The 24,263-nt window shown below is 47.4% G+C and overlaps 1 protein-coding gene across 2 annotated transcripts in view; it reads left to right on the top strand.

The window, feature by feature from the left end:
- The first annotated feature begins 3,631 nt into the window (after positions 1–3,631).
- Positions 3,632–24,263, top strand: part of HSD3B7 (hydroxy-delta-5-steroid dehydrogenase, 3 beta- and steroid delta-isomerase 7) — a 49,155-nt gene continuing 28,523 nt past the window's right edge. The window contains exons 1-2 of one of the 2 annotated variants that reach the window (XM_080978916.1): positions 3,675–3,786; positions 9,936–10,006. In XM_080978916.1, the coding sequence (XP_080835042.1) occupies positions 3,725–3,786; positions 9,936–10,006 (133 nt within the window). In that variant the 5' untranslated portion in view covers positions 3,675–3,724. Of the gene's footprint in view, positions 3,787–9,935; positions 10,007–24,263 lie in introns of both variants that reach the window. The other variant, XM_080978917.1, reaches the window with a different exon arrangement.

Raw genomic sequence — 24,263 nt, 5'->3', positions numbered from 1 at the left:
AATTTCTCCTGCAAGTACCTACACTCTGTTTGCACCAAGGAATTGGCTGACTGGGTCAGCAAGCTCTTTCTGCTGCGTTCCGTCTAGCCACGTGAAGCCTTCATTTAAGCTGCTCTTTCTCTTTGGCAATCACTCGTAGCCAAGTAAGATTGTTTCCATGAACACAGTCTTAATAGTGAGTCCGTAAGTGACTGTGGAGGCCAATTCTGGATCCACACAGTGAGGACATAGGTTTCTGGATGGGAGTTGATCATGATGAGGGTCTGCCAAGCGTGCCTTCCTCTTAGCACGTTTCTCCCTTTCGTCCTGAGTTCGAGCATCTTCAGAGCCCACGACACCTTTGGTCAAGGCTGTGCTCCAGCTGGAGTGCTCACATGCCAGTGTTTCCCAGTTGTCAGTGTTTATACTACATTGTTTTTAGATTTGCCTTGAGAGTATTTGAACCTCTTTTGTTGACTACCAGCATTACGCTTTCCATTTTTAAGTTCGGAATAGAGTACAGTGGTACCTCGGGTTACATACGCTTCAGGTTACAGATTCTGCTAACCCAGAAATAGTACCTCGGGTTAAGAACTTTGCTTCAGGATGAGAACAGAAATTGTGCTCCGGTGGCGCGGCGGCAGTGGGAGGCCCCATTAGCTAACGTGGTGCTTCAGGTTAAGAACAGTTTCAGGTTGAGAACGGACCTCCGGAACAAATTAAGTTCTTAACCCGGGGGACCACTGTGCTTGCTTTGGAAGATGATAATCAGGCATCCGTACAACCTAACCAGTCCAACAAAGTTGATGTTGAAGAGTCATTGCTTCAACACTGGTGATCTTTGCTTCTTCCAGTACTCTGATATTAGTTCGCCTGTCTTCCCAAGTGATGTCAAGGATGGACCAGCCTTCGAACCTGTTTTGAATGCATAAAAGCGGCTTTGGTACCAGTGACTGCACCTCTGAGTTCTTTGCCGCCAAGTCAGTGCAGGCTCCCATCAGGCTCCCACCTTGGTTGCCCTGGCTGATGACATTTGTCAAGAGAGAGAAGCGAGGTGTGTGTGACTGTGTGCCTTCTCAGCAACTTCCTGTACGTTTGGCCACAGTTATCCTCCTGGAGAGGCCCTGGGAGGTGGGGGTTGGGGGCCACCGTACTTCAGTGGTTTTGCTCCTACCTCCAGGTCCCGTTCATCACCATGGGAGCTTCCTTGTGGTGTTCCACAGGGGTCCATCATATCCCTCATGATGCTTAACCTCTCTCTGAGGCCTTTGGGAACTGTCGTTGGGAGATTTGGAGCGAAGGGTCACTGACACCCAGCTCTATCTCTCTCTGTTCCATATGAATTGGGAGAGGCTTCCACAGCGGCAAGAGTCTTGTTAGCACAAGGATGGAAGAATGAGGAAACCCCAATGAAAGAACAGTGGCAAGAAAAACTGACGAGCTATGCGGAACTGGCTAAATGGACATATAAGCTGCGTGACAAGGACAACCGTGACTTCAAGGAAGAATGGGAACTTTTTACCAATTACCTAAAAAGACAACAAAATGATAGGTTTTGAATAAACATCTGCAAATTTATTAGTTGAACACATGATAGATAAGGCAAGGATATGTACAATTTTATAACATGCAGAGAACAATATGCACAAAGAAATCCGAGAGGGGAGCTGAGGGAAGTCCTTGGTGGTGGGGAGTGGGAGGGATGGGGGGAAGGGGAAAAATAATATAATTGATTATTTGGATTGATAATTTGTTATGTTGAAATTGTTCAATAAAAATATTTTTTAAATATTTAATATTTTATTGTTGTTAGCCGCTCTGAGCCTGGCTTCGGCTGGGGAGGGTGGGATATAAATAAAATTTTATTTTTATTATTATTATTTTAAAAAATGAATTGGGAGAGGCAGTTGACTTGCTAGTTATAGAGTCCGGGAGATGGAAAGATGGCCTTTGTGGGAAGACCTTCTGCTGCCCTGGAGGGAGCAAGCCTGCAGCTTGGGTACATTAACTCTGACTGGCAGCCTTGGTGGTGAGGACTGTCTATTTCCAGCTACATCTGGTTTGCCAGCTTACAGCCCCATTTGAACACACATGGTTTGGCCACAGTATCCCACACACCGGCTGGATTACCGCAATGCCTTCTGCATGGGTCTGCCCTTGAAGACAGTTCAGAAGCTTCAGCTGGTCTAAATGCACTGGCCAGATTACCGGCTGGGGTTTTGGATGCATTAAAACAACTGTGCTGGCTGCCAGTTCATCTCTGGGCCCAGTTCAAGGCGCTCACATTATTTGTATTTGTTTAAAAAACAATTTTTAAAATCGGTCGTTGTTTTTTTAAATTAAAAGACTTAGGCCTCAACTATCTGGTGATGTGGGAGAATGCCTCCTTCCCTACAGGCTCTCTCAGGTCTTAAGATAGCAAAAGGGTGCCTTCTTGGTGAGCTCAGGGGCGTGTGTGGCTGGATGAGGGCATTTTCTCCAGCAGCCTCATCTAAGCTGTGAAATGACATCTCCAAAGAGGGGCGTTTGGCACCTCATCATCCTGGCCTTTGACACGGCTGATTGCTTTTGGACCCACCCTATTCTCTTGCAACTGCGATTTGTTTTGGTTCCTTAATCAATTTTTTATTAAAAGCTTTCGACATAAAATACAATAAAAGCCAAACTAATCTGCATTTGAACGGCAATGCTTGGGGGAGTTCCCCCCTCAAATATTTTATGGGGGGGTGCAGGAGTGCCAGCTTGGTGCCGTGGCCATGGGTGCCCGGGGGCATGGGTGCCATGCAGGGTGCATGGCCCTGGCACTGAAATTTGTGGGTGCCCGACCCCTTCATGGGGAATTTTGTGGTTGCTCGGGCACACAGGTTCCCAGGGAGTTGGCACCTATGGGGGAGGACGAAGGGAGTTGGCTCTATAAACCGATACACCCCGACTACTAATAAATATGTATCTGTTTGTGGGAGGCAATGACAAACCTAGACAGCATCTTAAAAAGCAGAGACATCACCTTGCCAACAAAGGTCCGTATAGTTAAAGCTATGGTTTACCCAGTAGTGATGTACGGAAGTGAGAGCTGGACCATAAAGAAGAAGAATTGATGCTTTTGAATTATGGTGCTGGAGGAGACTCTTGAGAGTCCCATGGACTGCAAGAAGAACAAACCTATCCATTCTTAAGGAAATCAGCCCTGAATGCTCACTGGAAGGACTGATCGTGAAGCCGAGGCTCCAATACTTTGGCCACCTCAGGAGAAGAGAAGAGTCCCTAGAAAAGATCCTGATGTTGGGAAAGATGGAGGGCACAAGGAGAAGGGGACGACAGAGGACGAGATGGTTGGATAGTGTTCTCGAAGCTACCAGCATGAGTTTGGCCAAACTGCGGGAGGCAGTGGAAGACAGGAGTGCCTGGCGTGCTCTGGTCCATGGGGTCACGAAGAGTCGGACACGACTAAACGACAACATTTGTCTGTGTGTGTGTGTGGGGGGGGGGAGCTTTGCCAAGTGGTCACACGCCGCTAAACCTGGTTAAGAGCGCACTTTCTGGTTCGCTTACACGAAAGCGCAATGCCAACCGAACTCTACTCCGAGGAGACCCGTGGAAGTGAGTGAGCCTGAGCGAGCCCCGGGTCTCCGGACTGCCACAGGCAGGCGCCGACGAGATCCAACCCCTGCTAGGACCTGCGGGGATCCGCCTTCCCGGGGGCGGGGAGCCGCCAGGCGCAGCAGCTACAAAGGCAGCGGCCGCGATGGGGCTCCGAAGGCAGAGAAAGGGACCGGGAAGCGGCTGCGGGGGAGTCTCTGGCACCAGGTGAGGACCCCCGGGGAGAAGCGTGGGGGGGCGCCTTCCCCAACACCCCTCACGCCCCACCGCCGTCCAGGTTTTGTACGCAACTTGCAAAGGGCAGGCGAGAGAGGAAGGAGCCCGTTGGAACTAAGTTCGGGTGCAGGTGGGGAAAAGGAGACGAGGGTGCCCCTGAGCACATGCAGAGTGCATTTGCCGTCGCTCTAGCTAGTGGGAGCGGGGCTTTCTTTTTTGACTAGCTGCTTCTTCCAAACTAGAGTCTTTGTCTCTCTCTATCTCTTTTTCTCGGGGTGTCTTAAAAGAGAGGATTTTTGGCCGGGGTGGTTTTGGTCCCTTCATCCCTAGCCCGGCTCCTGCAGCCTCCCTTCGTATCTCCTCCGCACGTTACTGCTCCCCTGGCAGATCGATATCTCCGCATCACCCGGAAGGTGCCAAGTCAGCCGGTTGTTATTCCGCCAGCTCGGCATAACTCTGCGGAGGGCATGTGCGCTTCGTGCCCGCTGCAAACCGGGCTTACGTCGTCGGGACCTTTCTACAGAGTTGGCACCCTGCTCTCGGTGACTCTTTAAGCGCGACAAACCCGACAGGCCGAAGCTCAAAAGGTGTGGCTTTGCTCCCTCCCTCGTGCCTTTATATCACACCTCCCAGGAGCTCAAGGTCGAATGCAGGGCTCTCTTAAAAAAATAAAAATAAAATAAAATTCCACAACAACCCTGTGAGGTAGGCTAGGCTGAGCGGCGGTAACTGACCTGAGCTTCATTGACAGCTTGATGTGAATTGCGTTCGTTGTAGATTTGTTTTGCTTTATTAGTTGATCTGCAATTAGTTGTTCTGCCAATGCACTGGCACTGCCTGCAGGGCATACAGTGCAACGATGAGAGATATATAGCTGGGCGTTTGTGGTACAAAAAGCTATGGGGTGTCTTCAGGATGTTGCAAAATACGGACTGCTTGGTAGCGAAGCAACAGGACCGCCTCCAAACATTTGCAGGTGCAACTGAGCACTGAAAGCGGCATTGTGTACGACTGCCCAGGCAGCATCCTGAACCCAAATCATCGTGAATGCGTGATATAAAGGACACCTGGAAGAAGGGGTCCCTTTGCAGAGCGGAGCTTGCTGGAAACGTGTGCCTTCCTCTCAGGTATGTTTGGAGCTGCTTAGGATGCAAATAGGCTCAAAGTATTGTGGTCATTTAAGTATTGTGGGCTGCCTTGCATGTGAGCCCCAGAAAGCTCTGTGACTGACCACTTGGCAGCTTGACGTGAATCGCTCTACGAAAAACGCTCGAATCAGTTCCATCTCTTCACATGTTCTGCGCACTGTTCTACCGCAAACCCTTTGAAGCTGGAGCTCAGTGTGCCTGGTTTCTCCTGAAAGGGAATTGTGGTTCAACAGCAGCAAAGGCAGACAGATAATTCTGTGTTCTCCTGTCAAGGGCAGAAGGTATGATATACTGGAACAGCCAGGATGCCTGGGTTCTTTGTGGTTGCTGTCTCTAACCCCACCCCCCACTCTAATCAGAGCACCTTTAGGTTGTAGGCGTTGCTCCCAAACATTCAGAGTGGTTTCATAGCAAGATTATTATTATTATTTTACTGAGCTCGTAAAGTGGAAAATATGTTTCGGGGATGGCAACATCCTTCCAGTTGTGTGGTTTTCTGTGTGTGGAATGGTTGGCAGTGCAGGGTGAGGGAAATGCCATTCCTAGTTTGGGGAGGATTCCCTTGGAGGAAATGAGAGGCACTCCTTGAATTTCAGGTCGTCACTTTTATTGGTTACTGTGTTGGAGCCAGTAAGCCAGAGAAAGAACTGCAGGATGGTATTGTGAAGTCTGGAGTAAAATGCCTTGTCTTGCTGGAGCCGCTCTGTTCCGTGAACAGTTGCTTGCTTTGGAGCAATGGGATGAATCTAGGAGAAGTGGGGTTTCTTTTTTCACAGTGTCCCAGTTGCAGTGAAAGGGAAAACCGTACCTGTTGGGTTTCTGCCTGTTTTGCAGGGTTTTTGTTTTTTTTTTAATTAAAAAAAAGCACAGGAATTTTACCACGAGAGAAAAGCTGGCAACTTTACACATCCTAAAAGATTACTGCAATGCGTTATACGTAGGGCTGCCTCAGAATACTGTTCAGAAGCTTCAGCTAGGTGCAGAATTCAGCAGCCAGGTTGCTCACTGGAGCAAGACGGTTTGAGCATATTACACCGATCCTGGTCCAACTGCACTGGCTGCCAATTAGTTTCTGGGCCCAATTTAAAGTGCTGCTTTTGTCCTATACAGCCTTAAACGGCTCAGGACCACAATACCTCAAGAACCGCCTCTTTCCATATGAACCTACCTGGACCCTCAGATAGTCTTCTGAGGTCCTTCTTCGTATGCCTCCTCCTCGAGAGGTGCGGAGGGTGGCAACAGGAGAACGGGGCCTTCTCTGCAGTGGCTCCACATCTGTGGAATGCTGGCACCTTCATTAAACACCTTTAGGTGCCAGGCAAAAACGTTCCTTTTTAACCAGGCTTTTGGTTGATTTGATGGACGTCCTATGCCCTTTTAAGATGTGTTGGGGAGGGGTTATTGGGTTGTTGTTTTTATTTGTTGATGTCTTTTGTGGTTTTAGATTTTGATTTTATCCTGTGAACCTGCGGGTATAGGGCAGTATATGATGATGATGGTAGTGATGGAGCAACTTGTGGCAAGTGAGAGAGGAGGAGTGTTTGGAAGACACGCATTTGTTGCTTCACATGTTCAGAGATGGTCAGGTGGCCCCGAGAACAGGTTCTGGGACTACCGCAAACCCTGGCTCAAATGAAGTTGTTGGAGGAGGCTGTCTCATACTGAACCCTTGGTCTGATTGAGAGCTGGTGGTGTGCGGACTCCCTCTAGCAATTGCTGACTTTGACCCATGCCTCCTTTTCACTGAGGCTGGATCCTTTCTCCCTGACATACGAAATTTCTGGGTGCAGGGAATGGTGTGGAGAGGAGCATTGGGCTGTTGCCGATTTGGCTCAGTCATTAGAAGATTAGACTCTTGATCGCAGGGTGGTGTGTTTGAGCCCCACTTTGGGCAAAAGGGTCCTGCGTTGCGGGGGGTTGGACTAGATGACCCCCGTGGTCCCTTCCAACTTGACGACTCTAAATCTCAGCACCACCACCACCCTCCCGACCTTAACACACACATTCAGCACCTGCAGTTTGAAGTGGAGCAGCAGAGATGAAGGTTTTCCCCTTCGGAGGAGAACTAGGCCTTTTAAAAAAATCTTTCCCCTGCTGCTTAACTGTGAAAAGATCCAGGAATCCCTGCTGGAGCTGTGAGTTGCCTGGAAAAGATGCCCTTGGAAGGGAAAAGCAGACTCTGCTTGTGCTCAGAGGCACTCTTGCTGCGGGGGACAGCTGTGACCCTGCATTCGGCCTACTGACTCTGTCTTAAATCTGACCCTTGTGGACTATCGCCTCTCACACTTTAAATTTCATGCCTGGGCCCCCAAATGCATATATATATAGATAGATATAGATATAGATATAGATATAGATATAGATGTAGATGTAGATGTAGATGTAGATGTAGATGTAGATGTAGATGTAGATGTAGATATAGATATATCATGCAACCAGGTGCGTGGGAACTCCGTGTGATGTTGAAACTAGGGCCCAGGGCTAAATAGCCGCCTTTTCATGGCTGCCCTTTTTACCATGGGTGTTACTGGCTTCCCAACCAGCACTTGTGGTCAAATGTGGTTATTAGGGCTGGGCAGATCTGTCGGTTTTGGTTTCTCTCGCTGTGTCTCACTTTCCCAATCTTATATCCAGCTCTCTACCTCATGAAGAAACAAGTCCCTCATGAAAGTGGATCGGCGCTTTGGTTTGAATTCCTCCTAATATAACGGTACACATTGAATCACTCCCAAATAGAAACACTTTTGCAAAGCACGTTTCCCCTAATGTGTGCTGTTTGTGTGTGCTGTTTTCACTGAAATACGCATATTTTTTTTAAAAAAAACCGTTTAGTACCCGCCTTTTGTGCACATTACTCGACTGGAGAACCTCATTGCAAAGGGCGAATTTTGACGGCTGCGTGTGTTTTGGTTGGCATATTGTTTCGGAAAGTGTGAGTTTAAATGTGAACTGGATCTAATTTCTTCCCCATGCTTAGCGGTTACTCCATGCAAACTGTTTTTTCTTGTAACCAACTTGCACCCATTAGCCCCATTTTCTGCTGATTCCTTGGGCTAAAGTCTAAGCAATTTCCGCCCTCCCTTTCCCACAGGTGGGCGGGGTTTGCGGCCGAGCAGGGCTCACCTGGGCAGGTGCCACTCACCTGCTTGGGCCGGCCTTTGACCTGCCCTCGGCCAGGGAGGACAATGGCCGGCCGGCCAGGGGTGGGCCTAAGGCCAAAAGAAAACAGGCTGACTCCGTTGTTGAAGCCTCTTTTGCTGTTCTTACTTCCAGGATCACCAACCTACCCTCCCTCAAATTAATAATTTCTTGCCTTCATAATTTCATCCTAGGCCAGCGGTCTTCAAGTTAATGATTATTTTCCTTACAGGCTAATATTTTGCATTCCACGTCAGTGGGCGCTGCTGCGGTCGTAAGATGGCTGCTGTATTCAGAATCGGGAAGGAATTTTCCTTGCATTGGCAGGTTTCACCTTCCCTGTAGCATTTTGTCACAACTTTGGCAGTTTTCGACCTTGGCAAGGTATCCTTTAGTCTAACATCAAGTCGGGTGTGTGTGTGTGCATCCATGCTCCCTCCCAATGCGGCGGCGCTTGCAGGGCCCGTTAAAGGTTAAAAACCGGGAGTCCCTGGCCCATGTAGGTCAAACTCCCGGGACGAGGTCGGTGGAAGGGCATGCTGTGTAAGTTTGCGCTTTACAGTCCCCTCTCACTGGACGTCATCTGCCTGCATATCCTCAGCCAGGCTGGCTGAGAGGGTTATTTGCCAAGGCCTGTGCCACGTTTCCCGCTTCTGAAGCTCAATAAAGTTGTGGCCAATTTGAACCCATAATCTGGCCTCTTGTTTCATCATTTGGGGTAAAGGGGTAGGCACCACAGACAGGGTTTAGCGCGTGTGCCCGCAAATGCAGCAATAACCCTTTAGGGCTCTGCTGTTGCCAGTTTAAGTTCAGCTTTGCTTGCTGCTGGCGTGCCAGTTCTTCAGGAAAGGAGCTCTTCTTTGATCTGGAGAGGATTTCGCAGCCAGCTGCTCTTCCTATCGCTTGGTGGGGTCAAGGGCTTTGTGTGTGTGGATTTCCTTCCTGCCAAGGCCCCAGGGTGGGAATTGTGGAGCTGAGAGAGCTTCAGCTGGTGCCCAGTGCTGCCACAGATTCTGAATTGTGTTTCAAGCGGCATGCAGACTACACACTGAAAGCATGTCCCCGCCATGACTCCTGGGAACTATAGTTTAAGGGTGCTGGGAATTGTAGTTTTCTGAGAGGTAAATATCAGTTCCCATGGTTTTTTTAAAAGGGAGGGAATGTGCTTTAAATCTGCTGGGAAGTATAGCTCTGGGAAGGATAAACTAAAGTTGCCAGGATACATTGGAGGCAGAAAAGGTGCTTTAAATTCATAGTGCATATGCAGCCTAATGCAGGAATGGGCAGAAGGTACATTAGGATCTACTCGTAAATCTTTGGGTGGTTTTTTTATTGGATCACCAAGGATTTCTGGTAGGGTTCGAATCAGAAATAACATAGTTCCTCACACCCTGTCCTTAATGCTGGTGCAATTGTTTTACTTGTTTCTGTAGTCGTATAAACTGGTTTTTCTTGTTTTTAGTGTTTTTAATTAAATTGTTATATGCATTAGTACAAATTTAGATTACTGCAGAAATCTGATAAAAACAAGTTTGCCTCACGGTCTCTTATTTATCACCACTTATGTAAATATTTATGTTACTTATGTAGCTTAAAGTTCATTTCCAGATGAAGGAAATGCCAAAAACAATGTTTTATTAAAAGTCACTACTTACATGCAGTTTACAGACCTAAAAACAATTGCATCCACTTGACTGATTTCCATTCCTGACCACAGGCGAACAGACTGCAGCAATTTCCTCTTCCTTTTCCGTTCTTATCATAATTCTCAGCCAGTCAGCTAGATGCCTAGCCTAGTAGCACAAAGAAGGAGAGGGAGCTGATCCTTGTCTCCTTTTCTTTCTCCTATTCCAGGGGTGGCCAGCTCCCAAGAGACTGCGATCTACTCACAGAGCTAAAAACTGGCAGTGATCTATCCCCTTTTGGTTGGTTCGGGTCAAAGTTGTTGAGCTTTTTTTGGGGAGCCGAAGTTGCTGAGCTTCTTTGGGGGGAGGCAGTGATCTACCAGTGATCTACCACAGACGTCCAGCAATCTACTGGTAGATCACGATCTACCTGTTGGACGTGCCTGTCCTATTCCTTCATCTCTTGTCTGTGGAGAAAACGATCCCTGGAAGACTCCACCAGCTGCGTTTGTGTTTATCTCTTTGGACTACGCTCAGTAAACTAGCTGTATTAGTCTTGACTGGGGTAGCCAACGCTGGTGGCCTCCCCGATATTATTGGACTACAACTCCCATCTGCGTTAGCCAGCATGACCAATGGTCAGGGTTGATGGGAGTTGTAGTCCCACATCACACAGAGAGTGCCACGTTGGCTGTCCATAGGCTCCGTACACAATATTCATTCATTCTTTCATTGCATTTATATCCTGCTTTTTTCTCCAAGGAACCTAGGGTGGCTCACACAGTTAACACGCAGGGAGGGGCTCTATACTCAACCTGCTCCTTATGGGAGGTGGGGCCAGGCCAGCTAGGAAGGTGTGTGATATTTCCAGGGTCACAGAAATTGCTGCAGGCCCCCTGGCGATGGCAAGAGCCTCTTTTGCAACCTCATTGCCAGCCAGTCCCTTCCGCAAAATAATCTAGTAACTGAAGCAGGTTGTTCTCTTAGGGGCTAGTTCATCCTCTTTTGCATAACAGGAAGGAAGCCACTTATTATCTCAGCAAGGATGTGCTGACCTGGGCCTAGCATCCAAGATACGTGACTTCCTGTCATGCAAAGCAAGGAGGTAAATCTGGATGTAATGGGGGACAAAGATGGACTGGCATTTGATGGGGAGGAAAGATGGGCTGGCAACTCAAAATATGGGATGCCGATGACTTGGCACAGATGCCACAGGAAAGCTGCACACGTGAGGCCGTGCTGATCCCACAATAAACACCTGTCCCCCCCCCCCAACCAACCCCCAATTTGTGCTTTCTTTCTCACGGGTTGTATGACTGGTTTATCCTTCCTGCGGCCTGGAGAAGTCCGTGAAGGATGTAATTCGGCTAACGTAGCTTCTGTTTTAAATCAGCTTCCCACCCCTTTTGTTTCTAGGCAGTGTGCAGCCTTCCTGGATTAACATAATATAATAATAATAATAATTTATTATTTATACCCCGCCCATCTGGCTGGGTTTCCCCAGCCACTCTGGGCGGCTTCCAAAAGAATATTAAAATACTATGATACATCAAACATTAAAAGCTTCCCTAACGTTGGCTGGGGGACGTGTGACACTTCTCTCTCTCGTTTGTTGACACTTTGAACATCTGCATCTGAAAAAGGGCTCTGCGTCACTTAAAAAGTGGCATAAAGCATTTGGAAGATGCCTTGATGTGGGATCAGGCTATGAACCTCCCTTAGCTCAGTGCTGTCTGCTGGGGTTGCCCAAATTCCTTTAAAAACAAACCAAAAACCTAGGGTAGCTGAGGAACTGAAGGGTTTTGCTTTCCCCTCCCTCCATATCTGTGCAGTAAAGCTGAGGTGGAGGAGCCTGAGGCCTGTGTGGACCTCCAGGCTTCTGTATCTGGCCTGGGGGGCTCTCTCCAGGTCTCATGCAGGCCACCCCCCCCCCCGTAGCAACACTGCTCACTTCCAGGCCACAGCCCTGCAAACGTAAAATCCATCTTTGTTGCCCACCCATTTTTGACTCTGGCTCTGTCTACCAACAGACAGTCAAAATAAAATCCGCCTGCCTGTTGTTGACATTTGTCTATCTCGAGAGACAATGGAGTGCGCCTCCGGGGGTGAAGTCAAGCTGCATTAGTAGTAGGGCCTTTTCAGTACTGGCCCCGACTTGGTGGAATGCTCTGTCACAAGAGACTAGGGCCCTGCGGGACTTGACATCTTTCCGCAGGGCCTGCAAGACAGAGCTGTTCCGCCTGGCCTTTGGTTTGGACTCAGTCTGACCCTTATGTTTCCCTCCCCTTATGGCCTTGATTTATCGGCTACTTTTAAAATGAGGCTGCATTTTAAATTGCATTTTAACCTGTATTTTAAATTGGTTTTTTCTTTTTCTTTTCCTTTCCCCCCTATTATGTTTTTTACTGTGATTTTATTGGTGCTTTTCTCACTTCTGCAGCACTGGGATGTGGCAGGAACAGCATCTTCCTGGGAATTCTCCCTTTTATCCAACCTGCTGGGATTCTGCAGTGGCTTCTGTGCCTCCTCCACCGCTTGCCCTCCTCCTCTGCCCTCGTACAGAACATGCTGACCGCTCTCCCGAAGCTCTTGCAACCTTGAACACCCTCCTGCTGAGGTGGCACCGGTTCAAGGCAGAACAAAGCAATAAAGCAACTTGCAGCCTTGATCTTTTTACCTGGAGCAAAAGTCTCGGAAGGGCAACCTCCTCCTCCTCTTCTTCTGACTGCTTTATTGGTGGCCTGCAAAGTTGTTTGTTTATTTGCTAAGCAGGACTTTTAACTTTTGGCATCCCTGCCGCTGGCTGAGCCCTTTGCACTGGCAGCATTTTTGACCTGGGTTCAGAATCTTGTTCTTTCCCCTTGCAGGTCTTTCTCCCTCTTGCCCTGTGTCAGCTGGAAATTCAGTAGGATGCTGAAAGCCATTCTCTGCCTCCTCCTGGAACACAGCATTTAAAAAAATATATGCTCCAGAGCTCAGATGTAGGACTAAACCACAGAAAACCAGGCAGCAGCCTTCCTCTCTCTAAGCAAGCTCAGACAACCCTGAACCTTCTCCTTACTCTCTTTTAAACTGCAAAAGCCTCATTTCCTCCTAGGAATCTTTCTTCTGAATTCCCATCTAGAGCTTATAGGAAATGGGGGTCTGGGTCTCCAGCTGCCAAAACACTTGGGTTTCTGCTGCCTGGTGCAGAAAAGGCTGAATCAACGCTTGCGTATTCTTAGTCTGCGGACTGCATAAGTAAAAGCGACGCCTTTTCACAGCCAAGCTTCGTACACCTGACTTGAACAAGCGGAGGCAAGATTTGATGGGGTTACGTTGCCAAACTTGTGTTGCTGGTGTGTTTGCCCACAATACAAATAGCCTTGCTGAAACTCTTGGAAGCCGCTGTCTAATTATAGGCCATGAATCACCCGGTGTGTGTGATGTATTTCTTTTTAGAAGTCTATTTTCTGCCTTTCATTGTTTTGCCTCCAGTCTTCTGCTGCCTTTGAACGGCTCTGTGTACCGCAGCCAAAGTAAGTTGACTTTCGTGACTAATTAAAGGGTCCTGCGAGCCCAAAGAGCCCAGTCGTGGAAGAGCCGCTCCTGTCGGAGGTAGTGCGGTGGCCTCCAAATTGGATGGCTTCAAGAGAGGATCGGACTAGCCATATTAATTTGTATGCTGCTGAGGGGTTTACACAATTCAAAGTGTTGGTGCTGACCTTTGAAGCCCTAAACGGCCTCTGCCCAGTATACCTGAAGAAGCGTTTCCACCCCCATCATTCAGCCCAGACACTGAGGTCCTCCTCCAAGGGTCTTCTGCTGGTTCCCTCACTGTGAGAAGCAAAGTTACAGGGAACCAGGAAGAGGGCCTTCTCGGTAGTGGCACCCGCCCTGTGGAACGCCCTCCCATCAGATGTCAAGGAAATAAACAACTACCGGTATATTGACTTTTAGAAGACATCTGAAGGCAGCCCTGTTTAGGGAAGTTTTTAGCGTTTGATGTTTTATCAAGTTTTTAATATTCTGTTGGGAGCTGCCCAGAGTGGCTGGGGTATAAATAATTAATAATAATAATAATAATAATAATAATAATAATAATATATTACAAAACAAACAGACAAAGGAAAAACAATGCTGACATAAAAACTCTGCTCATATACTAAGCAAAAGAATGGAAGATCTCCCCGAGATCTCACAATGTCTGTGTCTCACACCTGTAGAAAGGACTCTGTGAATTGAAAACAGAGGTGTTTTATGTACCCTTAACTATAAACATCCTTTAATTAAAACTTTTATTTATTTAATTGACAGATTCATAGACGCTGAGGCTATGAATGGCTTCTAGTGATGATGGCTAGGTTGTTCCTCCGGCCTCTTGAGGCAGTATTCCTCTGAAAACCAGCTGTTGGGAATCACAAGGGCAGAAAGAGTGCTGGAGGTACGCAGGGCGGTATATAATGAAACAGTTCTGCTAGTGCACAGATTTCCATTTGTGCAACAGAAATTGCACTGCAGAACTTCCCCTCTCTCTCCATGCAGCCTCCAAATCTGCTCTGGAGGGTCGGGGGAAGACCCAGAACAGATTTAGGCAGCGCATGGGGAGAAGGAAGGGAAGTTCTGTTGCACAGCCAAAAGTCAGTGTGCGAACAGAACTACTTTGGGGGACACTGCCCTCAGACCAGGGCCGGCACAAGACATTTTGGCACCTGAAGCGAACCACAAAATGCTGCCCATCCCCCATTGGTCAGGGAAGAAGGGGTGAGGGAAGGTCTACAATAGGGGGCTAAAGATCTGCATCAGGAACAAGGGTGGGAGGAGACAAGCAGCACCTTCTATTCACCAAGAGGTCTCTGTAAGGGGTGGTGTGGAGGATACCAAAGAGGCGGCAGATCTGGCCTCCAAGGAGCTTGCTGCAGATGTTGCTGCCATTGTGTTGGTGGCGGCAGCAGGTGATGCATTCCTCGGCGCCTGGATTTGCTGACCCTGTGGATCCTGCTGCCCAAGGCAGACACCTCACCTTGCCTCATGGCTGGGCCTGCCTGCCTCAGGCTCTGCTTGTGGGCTGTCCGTAGGCATCTGATTGGCCACTGTAAGAACAGAGCCCTGGCCTAGACGGGCCTTGAGTCTTCTCCAGTAGGACTCTTCTTGCATTCTTTCCTGGTGCAACTCTGTTGTCCAACTCTGTTCTCTGGTCACGGATCCTTCCAGTTGGCCAATGATAGCTCAGGGGCAGAACAGAGGATTTGCATCAGAAGGCCGCAGGTTCAAATCTCCTTAAAGCAGCAAACGGCCAGGGTTTGCTGCTCTTCACAAGCTGTAACATCCTCTAGGCAACCCTCTAGGATACAGAATCATAGATACATTAAAGGCAGTCTTCTCAAAGGGCAAGTTACTCTTGGATGCTGTCAAGACGGACTTTTGTCAAGCGTAGGCGCCAAGCGTGCTTCTGGTTTCAATTATGAAAGAAGCGATCAGTCAGAAATGTGGGAAACAAGACAGCAGAATGTAGGGCTAGGTCCATCTGATGATGGTTATGGCAGGGATAAGAGCGTCTGGGCAGAGATGGATCTTTCCAAGTGCCAGTAAGCATTTTGGGTGGTCTTGGCAGCACACCCACTACCTGTGGATTGTGGCGCTGCCACCTTTTCCAGAGTCTGACATGGATAAAGCTTTTCTCAGCATGAAGGAGGGGGCGGGCTATGTTTGGGCTTTCTCATTATTTAACAGTTCCCTTACTCAATAGTTATTGTTGCCTATTCCACCAGCTTCCTTCAGCTGTCCTGCTTGGCTTCCTCCTTGGACCTTTTCTCACCCAACCTTTCAACTGCCACTCTTTGTGCTGCACGTCTGTGGAAGGTTCTCATCCCAGCCAAACTTGCGTTAGCCTCTTCCTTTGGCAAAACTGGACCGCGGGCATTCCGTGCCTCGTTGCTCTCTGAGCTGCTGGTTCCAAGTTTTCCTGTTGGCCAGGCAAGCTGACAATATTTCATTTGTTCTGCAGATCTGGACTGTGTACATTCTGTGCCTCGTTGCTCTCTGACCTGCTGGCATGTTGCTGAGGTCACATCTTATCAGCCAGTCTGTGTCCTTTGACCATTGGGGCAATCCTTTTGTGATGTCCCTCAGCGCCAGCCCTTCTGTTGCCTCCTCCTCCTCTTCCTCCACTTTATATCGTATCTCTTTCCCACCCACCATTATCTTTCCAAATTATGCCAAAAATCCATCCGTTCCCTTATCTCCTATCAAGAGACAGCTAACCCCTTCCTCCTTCCTTGTGTCTTTTCTCGTCCCTTGACTACTTCGGTCACATGATATTTTCTCTGAGCACACCTGCATGTCTCTGGGTCAATGGTGTCATTATTATTATTATTTTTTTGGGGGGGGAAACTCAGCTCAGCCCTCCAGGAAAAAAAGAAGAATGCTCAGCTGTTATGAGAGGAGGGTGCACTTATGAATGAACAGCTGTGTAGAAACATGAAAGGAAAGGAGATAAGAATCTATTCTGTGCAGGTTGCCTGCTCTTTCAGGGCTCTTAATTGGTTAATGGAACTGGATTGCAGAAGTTCTGGCGTTGGCGGTGACCTCAGGATTGGGTTACAGCAATGCACTCTAGGTGCAGCTACCCTTGTGCTTGATAAGGAAGCTGCAGTTATGGAAGAATGCTGAGAGAGACACGATCACTGGCAGGAATGGGACTCAGTCAGCTGTATGACTCCTTTGTGTAGAAATCGATGCTAGTTGCCCATTGGCTAATGGGCAAAGTTCAAGGAGTTATCATTAGTTTATAATGCCCTTAACACAGAGGTTTTCAACCTTTTTGAGTCCATGACTCGGCTCCCTTGACCAACTACATTCTTTTTGCGGCACCCCTGTGGGGCTCAGGAGCCCAGTTATGTCAGTTATATGGTGTAAACCACCGAGCCTCTTGGGCTTGCCAGTCGGAAGGTCAGCAGTTCGAATCCCTGCGACGGAGTGAGCTCCCATTGCTCTGTCCCAGCTCCTGCCAACCTAGCAGTTCAAAAGCATACCAGTGGACGTAGATAAATAGGTACCGTTGTGGTGGGAAGGTAAACAGTGTTTCCGTGCGCTCTGGTTTCCGTCACGGTGTCCTGTTGTGCCAGAAGTGGTTTAGTTATGCTGGCCACATGACCTGAAAAGCTGTCTGTGGACAAATGGCGGCTCCCTCAGCCTGAAAGCGAGATGAGCGCCACCCCCCATAATTGCTTTTGACTGGACTTAACCGTCCAGGGGTCCTTTACCTTTTACCCCTTGCCAGCATGCCTCTCACCCTTTTTCAAACACCCTTCCTTGTGGAGTGTTTCCTCAGCCTCCTCCCCCCTCTCCTTGGGAGTCCTCTAGGCAGCCACACATGCCACCTCTGGTCTCTGAGCCCTGCCCACCCGCCCCAAAAATGGGTGCCTCCTCACACTGCCCCACAGGGGCCTGGGAAGCACCCCCTGGCCAGCCACAGAGGCACAATTCGCCTGTGGAGCTTGTAGCCAGGGCTACTGCAATAAACAACTGTGCAAGTCTTTGGGAGGCAGACACATGAGAGGGCATCAGAGGCCAGTGTTGCCTGCGGCACCATCATTCAAAGCACCCCAGGGTGCCACGGCACACAGGTTGAAAACAACTGCCTTTACACCTTGAGACCAGTTTGCCTGCAGGCCTGCCTTACCCCATAATGTGTCCATTTGACCTTTTCCCTTCACAGAACCGGCAGTGTTGCAGCCGTTGCTTGATAATACTCGATCTGCATCTGTTAGTAATCCGTCTTTTAGTGTGGCAGCTCCTCCACCTTGGAACTCCCTGCCTCTTGACACCAAGCAGGTCCCTTTGCTGTACTCTTTGCTGTGGGACCTGCTTAAAACATTTCTGTTTAAGCGCGCTTGTACAAAAAGCTACTGTTGACATTCTTTAGAATGTCTTAATTTTTAACTCTTTTTTAAATGAGGGTTTGAATGTTTTAAAGTTTTGCAAACCACTTAAGCGCTTTCTTACAACCAAGCAATGTATACATTTTGTAAATAAAAACTTTGTATTTTTAGGGTCCATCTAGCTCATTATTGCCTGACCTGTCAGTGGGTCTCTCTTGCCCGACCTGAAGATGCTGGGAATTGAAACTAGAATCTTCCGCCTGTGAAGGACGAGTTGCTCAGATGGATCGCCTTTGCCATTGATTTGATGCCGTGGGTGTTCAAACTTTGAATGCCTTCGGAGAAAGCCTTTCTCCATTAGCCTTCACCTCTGCCACAGAATTCTTGCACGTTCTAAGGCACACACAGAATACCTGCGGCACATGACAGAATACCCCTTTTCTTTTGGCCATATCTGCCACTTCTCTGATAATCCCTGATAAGCTTCTGAAAAAGCCCATGAGTTTTCTCCAAGACATGCTTTGAAAACCACAGTTTTTTAATGGACAGGTTACTGAACAACAAAATGCACTGAAATTTAATTGGGATGGTCTCCGCTTTAGATATATCTTAGTGAACTGCACAAGTTGTAGCCGTTTTCAAAAATACCGTGTGAATTTGCGTAATAGGACAAAGCACTTATTCTAAAGGAGCGGCTGGCGGGGGGGAGCATACTTTGGTTGTATTCAGCTAAGTGCCATTCATGAGTAACCTACTGGAATAAATGGGCATATGTTAGTTATGCGTATCAATTTCAATGCGTCTGTTCTGAGTCGAACAACTTTGGATACACCTGTTTGCATTTTGTAAGGCGGTGCACACAGAGGCATAATCTCAGAAATGGTATTCTCTGTTCTCTCTCTCTCTCTCACACACACACACACACAGATACACGGAAATGTTTTTTTCTGACGGAATATTGCTATTTGCAGTTTGCAGAAGTTGGAAGGTGAGAACCCGTCTGTGGTCTGGTCTTCCAGAAGTTGTTGGACTTCCAACTCCCATCAGTCCCAGCCAGCAGTACCAGTAGTCAAGGAAGATGGGAACTATAGTTCAACAGCACCTGGCCACATCCTTGTCTCAAGCGCTCCATACATCAACATAAAAGCTAATCTGTTCACCGTTCAGTTGAGAGATCTTTATATGCCGTCTGTTTTCAATTGCTTGATCAGTGAATTGGGACAGCAGTTTCAAGGTTGCTTTCTGAGATTACCTGAGAATTAGCAGGACTAACTTGAGTGCTGCATAGTTTTTATGTCTGATGTTTTATTATGTTTTTATACCTGTTGGAAGCCGCCCAGAGTGGCTGGGGCAACTCAGCCAAATGGGCAGGGAACAAATAATAATAACAATAATAGCCACAAGAATCCAAGTCCATCACCAATGTCCTTCGCTTTCTGAGCCTTTTTGAGCTCCTTCAGAAAATGCTGTAACTTTTAGAGGAAGAAACAGTTCCCTGTTTTCTTTTTCCCGTTTCCAGTACTGTATAGACTTCTAAATATGTCAGGCATGTGAAAGGTTAGAAGGAGAAGAAAAGGGAATTTATTTGAGCAGCAGATGAGGATTGGTCATGATTATGTGGTTTATTTTTTTCCTATAGAGAAGCGTTATCTGTCATTTTTATTTCTGTACTTAGTGACAGCTTTGTTCGGGTGCTTTATAGAGATAGCAGAAAGACAGAAAGACAGGTGTCTGCCCTGGAGCAAATGTGGGCCATGCAGAGTGTGGATTGGAGAAAGAGATAAGAGGTTTAAAGATAATCAAGCAAAGTAGGGGAGGAAATCCTCTTAAGTATTTATATGTGAACCTGCAATCCTGTGTGTATTTACATGGAAATAAGAATCTCTGTTCAATGGGATCTACTCTCAAAGTCCGTGTACACAGCATTGCATTACTTGCAGGGGATGAGAATGTGGAGGCTGATGCAGAGAATGGCAACATGTGCAAATGGCTTTAGATACCTATTAAGTCCATAAATTACCATATAGCAGGCACCCCCAAACTTGGCCCTCCAGATGTTTTGGGACTACAATCCCCATCATCCCTGACCACTGGTCCTGTTAGCTAGGGATGATGGGAGTTGCAGTCCCAAAACATCTGGAGGGCCGAGTTTGGGGATGCTTGCCATATAGCATATATTCAACACAAAAAACAGAGACTACCATATTTTTCGCTCCATAAGATGCACCTAGTTTTTAGAGGGGGAATGCAAGAAAAAAAATATTCTTTAAAGGGAGCGCTGAGCAGAGCCTGTATGCATCCCAGTCTCTGCTCAGCGCTCCCTTTCACAAGCCACGTGGAGCGTGTTTGTGGCTCTTGGGGGATTTTCCCTGAGGAGGGAGAAGGGGCTGCCCTCTGTCCCTTCCCCCACCTCCCGCAAAAGCCAGCAAGAGCCGCGCTCCCTTGTGGAGCGTGTGTGCAGTTCTTGGGGGCTTTTCCCTCCTGCCTCCTGCCTCCTGCCTGCATTCGCTCCATAAGAAGCACACACATTTCCCCTTACTTTTTAGGAGGGAAAAAGTGTGTCTCATGGAGCGAAAAATACGGTATTTGTTGTTGACAAAGGACAGTTGGACATATAAAGGACCCCATTACCTTCAGTAGCTTAGGGCCTCATCAAACCTAAATCCGGCCTTGACTATGGCAATTACATACTGCTGGACTAATGAATGTATCCTAGTGGGAACAGAGCACAGGTATAATAAGCATTAATGCAACTGCTGGAGTCTCCCATTATTATTTTTTTCTGACTGCAAAGGACCAGCACAGAGATGGGCAAAGCATCAGATGGATAAACGCAAAGGCCGCTAGGCCGACACCTTCGGTTATGTCTTAGGTGGAAGTGGGATTACTTCCCCCAGCAATTTAAAAAATCATAATCTGCATCTGTGCACACAAATAAGCATAGGAAATGTTGCAAATATCTTTCTCCTTTAGTCTTTGCTGTGCGTTCCCTCTTCTCCTTTTTGTGAGGCTATAGTGGGCCCACTGCTTCTTCCTGAGATGTGCACAGAGTTGTACAGTTGTGATGTTGGCAAATTCCTGATCTCCTTTACCTTACTAGTATCAGACTGCTAGCCTGGTTCCCTTTGCAATGTGCCTTAACTGAAGAAGAGGTGTGTTAACAGGGAAAGCGAGGGTTTGGTGTTTGAGGGCCATGTCTCCCTTGTTTTGAGCATGATTTGAAGGAACTGAGAGAGGTGGGGGGGGGAGGAGGAATCCAGGTGTTCCGCAAAGGAGTCATTTTTCTGGTATGTTTGGAACAGTTCATAGCAATCAGGGGTGGGGTGGGATTGGAGGATAGAATACTGTTTATATTTTTTAAAAAGAAATGGAATAGACACAATACATTACTGTACAGTAGTTTATCCTTCTTAATGATGCTCTAACACAAATGAAACATAGTGGCATTTTATAAAAATGAATATGATGGGTGGAGTGCTCAAATTTTATAATTATTGCCAAAATTTAAAGCTAAAATGAGAGGGAGAGGGTCAGGCTGGAAGCCACAGCTGGTGACCCCGGGGTCTCCACCCTTCCTTGTTTGCAGACCTAAGTGGTGTGAACGCCCCTAGTTTCTGATCCAAAGCTGGACGCAACTGGTGTGAGATAATCTGTTTGTTCAGATGCATCCTTCATTCCACTGTTTTCTTCATTTATCATCATTTGGTAGCTGATGTGCAAAGTGTTGGTGTACATACAGTTTATGATTTGAGACCTGGGCCAAAGAAGTGTCACTAAGCTGTTGTCCATTTGTCATGGCAAGAATTGAGAAACTCCCTAACAGCGGCAGAGGATTCTCGTAAATAGAAGGGCAGCTGAAAAGATTCCGGGATCCTATAGTGCTATGGTGCAATTTATGCAGGTTTCTGGAAGGTGGGGCTGCGGGGGGAGGGGGCTTCTAAGGAATTTGGGGAGTGATAGTGAGAAAGGATTCAGTTTATACATTACTGAAGTGGACAACTTCACCAGAACATCAGTATCTTTTGAAATACCAATACTGTACTTAAATTTCATCCAGTCCTACAATTTTATGAGTCTATGTTTAAGGAAAGAGAGTCATCTGTTACCCTATATAAATATGATTTAAAAACTTCAGAAAGATGTGGTATTCCGTGCAAATAGTGGAGACATAGCAGGGTGGCAAAGGCTGGCAAAGAGACCCATCCAAAATGCTTCCAAGATTGAGGAACCAGAGACGTCACAATTTCTGAGGTAGCAGAAAGGGAGACAAACATTCAGGCTACAGGTGGTGGATTTGCTTTTGAGAGTCTCCCTGCTAGTGGGGAAAATAAAATCAAGTAACTATAAGCTCCTGAGAGGGAGTCCAGCCCTATTCCCTATATTTGCTAGTTTTTCTTTTACGATTTCCTACCCTCTCCCCGCATTTTTAAAAAATGGCATCTCCACCTGAGTTTGGAAGTAGCACAATCCATTCCGGTAAATGTACAGACAAGGCCTCAAATCTCTATGGCAACGGGGCTGGCCTTTTCGAGGTGCCCAAATACCCATTGTCTTTCTGTTAATTGGTAACTCTGGCTCTCCCGCTGAGGCGCTGAGAATGTTTGACCAAGCAGGGGACGGCATGAGGAAAGAGGCAGCCATTGACATGCCACCTCCTCTGGCTGAAGCCAGGATGCCTCTGGGTTCCAGCTGCTTTGGGATCGCAAGTGGGGAGAGGGGGCTGTTGCTCTCGGGCCCCCCTTGCCAAGCCTCCCACAGGCATCAGCCTGGCCTGGGTGAGACCAGGATGCTGGACTAGGCAGGGCCAGCCCACCCATGAGGCAAGGTCCGGCGACTGCCTCAGGTGGCAAGATCCACAGGGGCAGCAGATCCAGCCCACGAGAAAGGCATTGCCCGTGACTGCCGCTTCCTTGGCAGCCTCCATCCCTACGCTACCTCTGCTGCAGCTGCTTGGTGAATAGGGGCTGCCCTCTGGGGTCCCCTGGGCTCTGCACCTGCCTGGCATAATTCAGAGCTGGCCCTGATCCTTCCTCCACATTGGTCTTTGATTCCTTTTTTTTAAATATACCTTTTATTTTTATTTTTTACATATCAGTTCCAACAGTCTTACAACACAACTTCTCATCTTATACAATATTTTAGACTTCCGTCAACACCCCTGATGATTTTCCGTTCTTTGTCACTTATTCTTCATTTCTTAATTTCTGTATTACATTTAATTGTCCTTAACTAATAATTCTCTTCATAGTCTTTCTTGCAGTATTTCAAATAATCCACCTTACAAAACTTCTTGCAGTCCTACTAGTGTAATCTGTTCATCACAATTACTTTTCAAATAGTTCATATATTTACTCCAGTCTTCTAAGAATCTCTGATCCCGCAGGTTTCTAATCCTTCCTGTTAATTTATCTAATTCAGTGGTGTTTGATTCTTACGTGAACCTTCGGGTAAAGTTCCCGATATAGATCTTCATTGTCTCCTTGTTCCTGATGTAGATCTTCACTGCCTGCTTTTTCCTTGGCCTGAGGAGGACCAAGAGCCATTTTTTGGTTTGCCTCAGCTGCTGAAATATCTCAGGCTGGATCTTTGGCTCTTCTTACATTGATGTGCTTCTGTGTCGCCCAGGGCATTTCCTCCAAGTTGCAGATGTGTGAACCCACAGGCCCCGAATCACTGTCGACCTCTGTTCTGTTCTGCACCCGCCGACCCCCCATGTTCAAAGTTTACCTCAAAACATGGGCAGTTAAATATTTGAAGAGCAATTCAGAGTCTCCAAAGGGGTCCGTAGCAAAACCTGTATAGCTAGAACAAGGGCAGAACATGTTTGCTCAATGGGTTACCAGTTTACGTGGGCCGCTGCGACTGAAGTAAGCCTCTCACTTTCTTGGAACATGAGCAGGCAGATGCAGCCTATTAATCTCTTGTGTGCTATTACATTCATTATATCGTTGCTGCATTAACTATGTTGTAAACTGCGCTGTGGCCTTTTGATAAAGAGCGGCATATCCCAAATAAATCTACTGCTGCCAACCCACAGATTTGGCTTAGGGGCAGAAGATGTTTAGAGCACACGAAAAAATGTGGCTGGGCCCAGCTACAGTGGCAAAGTAGGGAGTCACAAAAAATCTAGAGGTGGCAGACAGATGGATAGATACAGGTTGAATTGATCTACTTTCCCCTCCTCTAACGTGCATTTAGAGGGGGGGAATAAATATTATAAACCATTGGTGGCATTGCCCATGGATACAGGGGTAGGGCTTGCGTACTAATAACTAAGGTGGAGCGAAATGATGTAACAGCCGACTTAACAGAAATGAAACAAATAAGTGTTCCCGTGAATTGCTTGTTGACAGAAATGTCCCATTGTTCTGCAGTTCACAAGAAGGCACAACATGTGCGTAAGGGAACATAGGCTTTCTGCTGAAAATCTATTATTAAATAGTGGTGATGCACGGGTGATTTGTTTTCCACCTGGGTGTGAAGAGGAGAGATTATATTGTCTATTTGGATTGATTATAGAGACAACTCTACAGAGCTCTGAGTAATGCGCCTGAATGCCAGTTTCTGGAAACAACAGAAGAGGAAAGTGTCCCTTGGTTCATGTCCTGCTTGGTGATTTCCCACAGACATTTGGCTGATCCCTGAAAGAACAGGCTGCTGGTCCAGATAGGTCATTGGCCTAGAGAGCATTGTGA

This window comes from Podarcis pityusensis (genome assembly GCF_964106645.2).
Source record: "Podarcis pityusensis genome assembly, chromosome: 13".
Lineage (NCBI taxonomy): Eukaryota > Metazoa > Chordata > Lepidosauria > Squamata > Lacertidae > Podarcis > Podarcis pityusensis.
The sequence above is the reverse complement of the archived record's forward strand: the minus strand, read 5'-3'. Positions and strand labels throughout refer to the sequence as shown.